Here is a 10,213-nt window from a genome sequence, read left to right as displayed (position 1 = left end):
CCCAAGATGGCCGCGCCCAGTAGCCCCCTGAGCGCTTTGGAGAGCAGCAGCAGCAGCAGCAGCGATGAGGAGGAGCTGGCACGGTGCCGCGAGGCAGCGATGCCGGCCTGGGGCTTGGAGCATCGCTCGAGGGGGCCGGAGAAGCCAAGAGCCGGTAGGAGGCTATGTGCAGGGAGTCTGGCCGAAAGGCGTGAGATCTTCCCCTGGGGTCTGAGAGGATGGGTGGTGAGGAGGGGGTGACCGGCACGCGACTTCTTTCCCTGAGAAAGCTCCGGGGACTGCGCGGGACTCGGATTCAGAGAGCGGGCAGGTGCAACAGGGAGGGTACTTCCATTACCCCGGTCGGGGAAACTGAGGCACCTGAATGCCTCTTGACTCTGCTTCCTTCGGTCCTTCCTCACTGCCGCACGCTGGCAGCCCGCCACCTCTCCGAGATGGCTGGGACAGCCCCCCTTCCCGGATGCTGGCATCCAGCCTTTCCCCGCCTCCAGCACCTTCTCAGACCCTGGGGCTGTCAGCGAGCTGGGTCCTCCACGTGTCTGACAGTGGCAATCTAGTGCTACAGTAGTTTGGGCAGTACCTGTTACTTGGTCCTAACAAAATCACAGATTTCCATATCCCGTTACCGTCTGCATGTATATCAAAGTATCATTTTAGTCACGGTAAAATGTTGGGAAAAAATAATTGGCACTCATCCCTGCTTTAAAAGTGCAGTCGTTTTGGGGGGCGCTCGGGTGGCTCGGTCCGTTGAGTATGGGACTTCCACTCAGGTCATGATCTCGAGTTCCTGAGTTCGAGCCCCACATCGGGCTTGCTGCTGTCAGCGCAGAGCCCGCTTCGGATCCTCTGTCCCCCTCTCTCTCTGTCCCTCCCCTGCTTGTGCCCTCTCTCCCTCTCTCTCTCTCAAAAATCAATTAATTAATCCATTTAAAAAATTACAGGCATTTTTGGGCCCACTAGTAGATCGTAATGCATTCATAAAGATTTAATGCATTAATAAAGAAGCACATATATTATTAATGTGCCAAATTTGGGTTTGTTTGTTTTTAACTATTTTTTAAGTTTTTTTAACGTTTTTTATTTATTTTTGAGACAGAGAGAGACAGAGCCATGAATGGGGGAGGGGCAGAGAGAGAGGGAGACACAGAATCGGAAGCAGGCTCCAGACTCTGAGCCATCAGCCCAGAGCCCGACGCGGGGCTCGAACTCACGGACCGCGAGATCGCGACCTGAGCTGAAGTCGGACGCTTAACCGACTGAGCCACCCAGGCGCCCCTGTTTTTAACTATTAATGATAACCGAATTTCTGTATCATTGGCTTTCTTTGTAATGTGTTGTGTTTTATGCATTTAAAACATTATTCTGAAAAAGGATCCAAGCTTTCCCACATTGCCGGAGCAGGCCATAGCAAAGCAAGGTTAAGAACCCCTGCTTTCGTTTAAAAGGACTTACAAGTCGGGGCGCCTGGGTGGCTCAGTCGGTTAAGCGTCCTACTTAGGCTCAGGTCATGATCTCAAGGTTTGTGGGTTCGAGCCCCACATCAGGCTCTGTGCTGATAGCCTGGACTGCTTTGGATTCTGTGTCTCCCTCTCTCTCTGCCCCTCCCCTGTTCGTGCTCTGTCTCTCTCTGTCTCTCAAAAATAAATAAATGTTAAAAAATAATAATAAACAAAAAGAAAATAAATAAAAGGACTCACCAGTCTTTTGGTAATTCATTCCCCCCTGCCTCTCCCTTCTTGCTGTCCTGCCACGTTGTATGTCCCATAGGTAGACGCCAAACAGTATTATATCCTCCCATCTCTGGACACCAAAACTCGGGAGTTTTCTCATTCAAGCTCTATCTACAGGTCTGCCTCTCCATCTCCATCGCTCACTAGCAATGAGCATTGGGGCAAGGTACCCGTCAAGTAGGGATAATGGTGGGTACCCCTGCCCCCAAGGTTGACAAGTAACCCAGATGATACATCTGCAATGCTTGGCACATACTAAAAAATTTTTTAAGGTTTATTTACTTCTGAGAGACAGAAACAGAGCACGAGCAGGAGAGGGGCAGAGAGAGAGAGGGAGATGCAGAATCCGAAGCAGGCTCCAGGCTCCGAGCTGTCAGCGCAGAGCCCGACGCGGGGCTCGAACTCAAGAACCTCGAGATCATGACCTGAGCTGCACCTGGCCTGACTTGCTCCACAAATATGGCAAGGGAGAGGTTACGTGATGGGAGCTTAATGAAGGCTGGGATCTGGCCTGTCCCTTCACCGTGGTATCCCCTCCCCTGGGGCCTGGCACAGGTCATGATCGGCGTTCAGGAAAATAGTTCTTGAATGAATGACCTGGCCAGAAAGGCACTTCTCTGATGGGGGGGGGGGGGGGGGGGCGAGACTCCAACTAGATTTCCGGGCCAGTTGCTTCCGCCTTGGCAGGATGGATTTCTCTGTGGCAGCGAGGGAGCACTTGATAGGAAGTGCCAGCTCTGAAGCTGGTCCTAGACAAGGAAAATCATTTCTGAAAGCCACAGTTTTCTCATCCGTAAAACGCCTGGGTCTTAGGGTTGTGGTGAGTCTCCTACGTGAACAGCTTTGGCCAACATGTGAAGCAATGCGCGTGTGAGGAGGGGCATCCAAGATACCACTTTTACAGCCTACCCTTTTGTGCATTCATGAAGCTTCTGCCGATCAAAGTAGATGTGACTGCTGGTGATTAAGTCTTGTTACCTATTGAGCACCTACTGTGTGCCAGGCAAGATCCTGAACACGTGACACGCATTCTTGGGCCGTATGATAATAAAAATTGCCGCCACGGGTGGAGCTGTTACTGTGTGCCCTGCTCTAAACACTTTGCATTTGGTGTCTAGTTTAATTTTTCCAACAATACCATTCCAGCAACTATTAGCCCCATTATACAGATGCGAGAGCTGATGCTCAGAAAGGTCCTCCAGCTTGTAAGTAGGAGACCCAGGCATCCCATCTAGGTCTTTATGCCTCCAAGCCCATGCTATTAATATATATATAATATATATATAATATATAATATATAATATATAATATATATATAATATATATAATATATATCATATATAATATATATATAATATATATATATATATTTTTTTTTTTTTGAGAGAGAGCATGAGAATGCAAGCGTGGAGGTGGGGCAGAGAGAGACTCCTAAGCAGGCTCCATGCCCAGCACAGAGCCCCACTTGAGGCTCAATTCCAGCAACCCTGGGATCATGCCGTGAGCCGAAATCAAGAGTCAGACTCTTAGCTGACTGAGCCACCGAGGCACCCCTGTAGGTTACTATATTATTACTGTAACCCCTGATACAGCTCTTTAATCCAGTAATGAAGCACTGGTCACCCACACCTCAAACCACTTACATTTTAAGACAACGTACACTGTGATTACTTTATGCAATGTTTCTTTCACACCAAGGCACCATGCCAAGAGCTGGAGACGTACAGAAAGCAAGACGCAGACCATGTGCTCCAGCAGCTTTCAAATTCAGGGGGAGACAGACGTGCAAACAAAGTGTCCAAACCCATGTAAAATTTCGCTGTATCCTCACAGTGACTCTGGGAAGTTGGAGGTCTTATCCCCACTTTCTAGATGCCAAAACAAAGGCTCGGGGAGGTAAAGGGACTTGTCTGGAGTCACAGTGGAAGAACCAGAACTTAACTGAAACCTGTCTTCTGAGGCCTGGGGTCTAATGCTCTTTCTGTTCCATGACATTATATCACAGCCCTCGCTCCGTAGTCATGACAGAGGAAATCCTTCTCCTCCTTGTGATGGCATGCTCAGAAGGAAGGACTCTGGGTCTATCCCGGCCATCTGCATTCTCCGACTCCAGGGGCATCGGGCACTTTGCATTCCGTGTTATGCTCCACAGCACTTTTGACATGGATCACAATGTGAACTGTGTGCCCCGCAGTTGTTTTAACACCACATGGCCCCGTTGTGGGCCCAGAGTTACCAAGTGATCATTTTGACCAGTTGGCTCCTTAAATTCACAAGAACGTTTTGTCCCATTACTCAAGTCAAGAACCTCAGAACCATCTTTCATACATCTCTCACACCATCCATCGAATCTGTCAGCAAAATCCTGTTGATTCCTTCAGAATACATCCAGAGTCCTGCCCCTTCTCATCGCCTCCATGATTGCCATGGTCCCCCTCCTTCTGCCCTTGCCCTACCAGGGTCTACGTCCACACTGCAGCCAGAGACGTGCTGTAAAATCCCAAGTCCATTCGTGTCCCTCTTCTGTGCAGACTCCAGTGGCTCCTCACCTCCCTCAGGGCCCAGGTCGTCACACTGGCCCACCAGTTCCTTCACGATCTGGCCCCCCATAAGGTCCCCATTTCTGCTGCTCCCCTAACTCACTGGGCCGCAGCCACCCCGGCTTCCTTGCTGGTTCTCAGATGCACCAGGCAGGCTTCTGCCTTGGGGCCTCTGTAGGTGCTCTTCCTTCTTCCTGGAAGACTCTTCCCCAGATGTCCACTTGACTCACTCCCTTGCCTCTCTGAAATCCATTCACCTGTCACCTATACGTGAAGTCCTCCCTACCTGCCTTTATAAAATGATCCCCCGCCTAGCCCTCACCACTTCTCTCTCCTGCTGTGTCTATTTCCCCTCTGTATTTATCATGATCTAATTTTATATTTTAATTGTGTGTTTTAGTCCTCCATATCCACCAACCAGCATGTAAGCTCCGTGAGGACTGGCATCTATGTCTAAATTGTTCAGCACCTAGAACACCACCTGGGTAATGTTAGAGCTTCAGTATTCAGTTGAGTGAATGATCACCAGGCCAGCCATTTCCAGTCTCAGCTTGAAAAAATGTGATCTACATAATGGATTCTCTGTCCCCCACAGCACTTAGCACAGAGCCAGGCACATAGTAGGTGCTCAATAAATACTGGAATCAAATACACTTTCTTGTTCAGTATGGTAGTTAAGAGGGGGCTCTGGAGCCAGATGACTTGGGTCTGGCCCCAACCCTCTCGGTTTTTAGCTGTGTGACTCTGGCCAAGTTATCTTATCTCCTCGTCTCAGTTTCCTCTTCTGCAAAATGGGAATAATAACTCCCTTAACAGGGTTGTTGGGAACATTCAATGAGTTATACGTGTAAATCACTTAAAATCACCTCTGACGCACAACAGATACTGTTCTGTCATTTCCTCTATAAATGCCTCCATTTTCGTTATTTCCACAGATGCCGCAAATAATCAGTTGCCAGCCAGCCAGCCAAGCCTCAGGTACTGTGCGCTTCGGGTCCAAGTTTAATCTACTCTCTAAACAAATATTTATCCCCTACGGTGTGCCAGATGCAAGGATAGACCCTGGGCTATCGGGGTGAATGAGACACATGTCGTCCCTGCCCTCGTGGGTGGGGGGTAGGGAGCAGCCTCTGAGCTGGCAGGAAGTGAGGTCCTTTCGTGTGCGTTGCAGGCGGAAAGCGGACGAACATGAACAAGATGGCAATGAGCTTCAGACCACCCCTGAATTCCGAGCCCACGTAGCCAAGAAACTGGGAGCCCTGCTGGACAGGTAACCGAAAATGTTCCTTCTCTTCCCCTGCTTCCATTAATATGAACAGTAGTGGCCCACGTCGGTGGGGAGCTTGGGGTGTGCAAGCAGGCACATGCTGGGGTCCCCCCACGTCGGTGGGGAGCACATGCTGTGTCACCTCACGGCATGCACAATCTGCCACGTAGGTCCTGTCGTTGTCCTCGTCTGCAGGTGAGGAAACAGGCTCTCTGGGAGAAGGAGCGTTTGCTCGAAGCCATAGGGAGGAGGGAGCAGAGCTGATATTTTTTTACCTTTATTTATTTATTTTGAGAGAGAGCACAAGTTGGGGAGGGGCAGAGAGAAGGGGAGAGAGAGAATCTCAGGCAGGCTCCACTCTGTCAGCACAGAGCCCTACGCAGGGCTCGAACTCACAAACCTGACCTGAGCCGAGATCAAGTGTCAGACACTTAACCAGCTGAGCCACCCAGGTGCCCCCCGGAGATTTAGATTCCTAATCGTGTAGTCAAGGCTCTGAGAATCTGCGGTAAAGGGACATGCGTGACTTTGCTTGGCCCAGCAGTTTCCAAACTCATCTGGCCACAGTGGCTTTGCTTCATGGAAGGCCGATCGGTGTAGCAAGGAACACATTTCAAGAGACACTGGCCTAGATCCATCCCTGATTGACTGAGCCCTACCAGATTTTGAAAGGGAAATGAGGATGTTCAGGCCTTAGTCCCGAAACATGAAAAAGACAAACATGTCCTTATCACAGTGTAAACCAGCTGCTCTGAGATAGAGTGGTGGGCCAGACCTTAGCAGCCTGAACCACCGCGGTCTCAGTACCAGTGCCCCAGCTCGAGAATGTGGTAAACATGTAGGAGGGTCTGTTGGCATTTCAACACATGGGTGCAGTTTTTCTTCATGACTCTTTGGCTTCAGGGTGAACAAGGCCCACCCAGCACTGCGATGATCCACATCAGACTTTTCCGCAGGTGGAAATCCAGCCGGATGCATGTCAACCGCAGTCAGCACATTCCCTGCGGCATTTTTGTGTTTCTCTGCAGTCCTCACGGAGCTTTTTGTGTTTCTCTGCAAGGAGACTTAAATGGTGCTCTAGTTGGTCTCTTGTGTTAGATCAGGGCTTCTTGGCCTTGGCACCACTAACCTTTTAGACTGGCTCTTCCTGTTTCACTATAGAACGGGGAGCAGCATCCCTGGCCTCTACCTACCAGATCCTAATAGCATTCCCCACCCCCCCCACCCCCCGCCACCACCACCAGTTGTGACAACCAAAAATGTGTCCAGACATTGCTTAATATGCCCTGCAGACCTACATTAAACCACTGTGTTAGAGGGGCGCCTGGGTGGCTCAGTCGGTTGAGTGTCCGACTTCGGCTCAGGTCATGATCTCATGGTTCATGGGTTCAAGCCCCGTGTCGGGCTCTGTGCTGACAGCTAGGAGCCTGGAGCCTGCTTCAGATTCTGTGTCTCCCTCTCTCTCTGCCCCTCTCCTGTTCGTGCTTTGTCTCTCTCTCAAAAATAAATAAACATGAAAAAAATTAAAAAATAAATCTATCTATCTGTCTTAAAAAAAAAAACGAAAAAACAAAACAAAACAAAAGCCACTGTGTCCGAGCTGACAGCTGACCTTGAACCAGTTCTCTAGATCAGTTGGTCCTATTTCCCTTTTCATGCTTGCTGCCAGGATGCTCAAGGCAAAACATGTGCCTGCTCTCCAGCACTTTCTGTCCCTCCTGGCCTATTTTCTTTGCTCTATTCAAAATTGCATTCATTCTGTGGTACTGTGTATATCTTTAAAACTTCTTCAGTACTTCCTAGAATAAAGTGGGGTTCAAACAAATGAGGCACTGCAGTTTCAGCTGTCGGGGGCTGATCAGCATGTTATGGCTGTAGGCATTAACCGTTCTTATCAGGCCGGCGTGCTTGCTGCCATTGCGTTTAACATCACATGCCCCCGTCCCCTCCACTTAAAAAAAATTTTTTGTTACCCAAAATCTCATCCTTAATCAACCATTTCCTCCTTCCGTAGCTCAATTACCATCTCAGAAGTAGTGAAGGAGCCGAAAAAGACTGAAATACAGAAAGTCCCCCCGGAGGATGGTGGTGAGTGGTTATACTATTAAGGCCAGCTCTTGTCTCCCACCTCATGTGTATCTGGAGCTGGGAAATACATTTTGGTACGTTCTGGGATCTCGGAGGCGGGTGTGATGATGATACCCCTATTTGCAGGGCAGGGTGTCATGGGAGCTGAGGCTCTGAGCAACGAAGTCACTTGCCTGAAGCACCTTTGTCTGTCTAACCCCAAGCAGGGGCATCTTAACCACGGCACTTCACAGCCTCTCCCTGCTGAGTGTCTGTCCCGCGCCCAACCCACCTGCCACTTTGGAAGCTGCCTTAGGCAGAAGGCTCAACCGCTGGCTTCCAGAAGCCTCTTAGGGCTTGCTGCTCTGAATGCGCAGCTCGCGTCGCGTCTGGCACCTCGGGCCCTGGCTCCAGGAGGCACCCTGTGCCTCTCAACATACATCTGTTGGATCTCCTCGAGGGCAGAGGCGGGGCAGCCTTGGCACCTGGGACCCCTTGGCACCCCTGGCAGTGCTGACTCGATCGACCCCTTTGGATTTTAGGCTTCCGCCTTTTCTTCACATCCATCCTTCCCGGAGACTCCGACAAGAAAGCTGCTCCCCAGCCCAGCCGAAAGCGCTTCCCTTCCGGCTCCAGGTGAGGGATCACACCCCATCCTCACGTTCCCTCCTTTTTGCCCGTCGTCTGTGTTTGCCAGCCCCCCAGAATAGCCATGCAGAATCTGGTCAGATCTAGGCCAAGAAGGAGCCGTGTCAGGGAGCTCGAGAAGTAGTACCCTCAGTGGGAGAGGGAAGAGGGTTCTGTTGGGAGTTGGCTTTGGATCTTTACTGCTTTTTGAGCATCATCTTGCGCCAGACACCTCACTCCTGGGGCATCCCTGTGAGACCCACGCACCCATTTCATAGATGGAGACACTGAGGGTCAGAGAGGTTAAGTCACTTAATGAGATCACACAGCTGGGAAGCGGAAAAGCCAATGTTGGAACCCAGGCCGGCCTCATTCCCAAGCTGGAGCTTTCTAGCACCGCCCCCCCCCCCCCAACCCCACCGTGACCTCTTCCTGCTGGCTCTGGGGCCCTGTCCCCACTCTGTGCCCTCCCCTTGTAGCAGCGAGGACAGCGACGAAGAGTGGCAGCGGTGCCGGGAGGCGGCCGTGTCAGCCTCCGACATCCTCCAGGAATCTGCCATCCACGGCCCTGTCAAAGTGGAGAAAGAGGCAAAGAAGAAGAAAAAGAAGTTGAAAAAGAAAGCCAAGAAGGAGGCCGGTGCCGACTCGGTCGCCCAGGCCGCCGCCACCACCACAAGCGGGGCCACCATAGGGAAGCAGGAAAAGCATTCACCCAGGCTCAATGGAGACCAGACATCACTTGGGACCAAAAAGAAGAGAAGGAGGAAAAAAGCAAAGGCCAGCGAGGCTTCCCCAACCCCACCAATAAAGAGGGCAGTGGCCGTGCCTGCCAACTGATCGGAGCCCCACAGGCACGGGGCCCAACTAGCCCGAGGACGAGGCATTTCCAAGCCCCACCTCCCTCCAAGTTCAAGGACTTGGCTGGACAGAGGTCCAGACTCTGCCCATGATTGGGGCTCGCCCAAGGGTTGGGACAGAGACACGGTTGTAGTGTGAGAAGCCTAATCAAGGCCTGCCCATCTGTGCTCCCGTTGGGAACTGGGGCAGACCTGTGATGCCAGAACATTCCACAGCCTCAGGAAAAAGGAGCCTTCCAGTTACTCAAGACCGAAGGCCACATGGTAAAGCTTCCATCTTCCCAGCACTGTCTGAGGAGAATAAGTGACAGGAGAGTTTTTCATTCCCCTCCACCTTCCCAACCTGGTGTGGGAGACCACCTTAACGAGGGAAGGGGCCCCTGAGATGACAAGGCCAAGAAAGAGTTTTGTACTTCTCCCTCCAGGTTGCACAGACTTGATAAAAAGAAGGAGAGAGATTTTTTCCCCCCTAGGCTGCCAGAATTTTCTTTCTCCACATTTGTGAATGTGCCACACATGATCGTGTCTCTGAGCCAACCAGATTGTTGAAAATAAATGACCCCAGACATAACAAAGTGATCTGGGTGCTCCTTCCCTGTCCGTGCCGAATCTTGATGAGACATGCTAAATAAACCTCACGTAGGTGGGGTCCTGTCTACACCCCAAGCTGTGTTCCTGCACCCCAGCCTCAAGACTTCGAGAAGCACCACAGCACTTGTGGACCGGTTTTCAGACACCTGCAGCATTTTGCAGGGGAAGAGCAGAAGCTCAAGATTAAAGTGGAATTCTGGCTTTGTGGCCTTGACTCTGAGGTTTGGCAGAGCGAGAAAGACAGAGGCGGGACGTGAGAGTGTGACCCACCACCACCTCCCTCTGCCTGCCCAGCCCTATCTGGGCAACGTGTGGACAAGCAGGAAGTTTCCAGTATGCATTTCCACTACTCCGTTCCTCATTTCCTTTACTACAAGTTAAATAAATGTACAGGTTGGCTCTTGGCTGGCTGCAAGCCTCGGGGGTGCTGGTTCTGCCCCGGCCCTTTCCTCCATCCAGGGTGGGAGCAGCCCTCAAGGCCAAGTTACCTGCAGCAGCCCCTTGCTGGAGAGGAGGTCATAGAACCCCGGGCTG

The 10,213-nt window shown here is 51.2% G+C and overlaps 1 protein-coding gene across 2 annotated transcripts; it reads left to right on the top strand.

The window, feature by feature from the left end:
- CD3H12orf43 (chromosome D3 C12orf43 homolog) lies at positions 1-10,083 on the top strand. 2 transcript variants are annotated; one of them, XM_047828655.1, is made up of 6 exons: positions 1-154; positions 5,206-5,248; positions 5,442-5,540; positions 7,552-7,625; positions 8,147-8,240; positions 8,714-10,083. In XM_047828655.1, the coding sequence occupies exons 1-6, from the start codon at positions 7-9 to the stop codon at positions 9,066-9,068; spliced, it is 813 nt and encodes a 270-aa protein (XP_047684611.1). In that variant the 5' UTR covers positions 1-6; the 3' UTR covers positions 9,069-10,083. The 2 variants fall into 2 exon arrangements, with proteins under 2 accessions (XP_047684611.1, XP_047684610.1); XM_047828654.1 differs by having other exon boundaries at positions 8,711-10,083.
- Positions 10,084-10,213: the final 130 nt, after the last annotated feature.

The sequence above is a fragment of the Prionailurus viverrinus genome, chromosome D3 (assembly GCF_022837055.1).
Source record: "Prionailurus viverrinus isolate Anna chromosome D3, UM_Priviv_1.0, whole genome shotgun sequence".
In the NCBI taxonomy this organism is placed as follows: domain Eukaryota; kingdom Metazoa; phylum Chordata; class Mammalia; order Carnivora; family Felidae; genus Prionailurus; species Prionailurus viverrinus.
This window is presented reverse-complemented; position numbering and strand designations above follow the sequence as displayed.

Coding starts and splice junctions, on each gene's coding strand:
- CD3H12orf43 (XM_047828654.1), top strand. CDS start 7: ATGGCCGCGCCCAGTAGCCCCCTGAGCGCTTTGGAGAGCAGCAGCAGC. Junction 155..5,205: donor GCCGGAGAAGCCAAGAGCCG/GTAGGAGGCTAT, acceptor TTATTTCCACAG/ATGCCGCAAATAATCAGTTG. Junction 7,626..8,146: donor AGTCCCCCCGGAGGATGGTG/GTGAGTGGTTAT, acceptor TTTGGATTTTAG/GCTTCCGCCTTTTCTTCACA.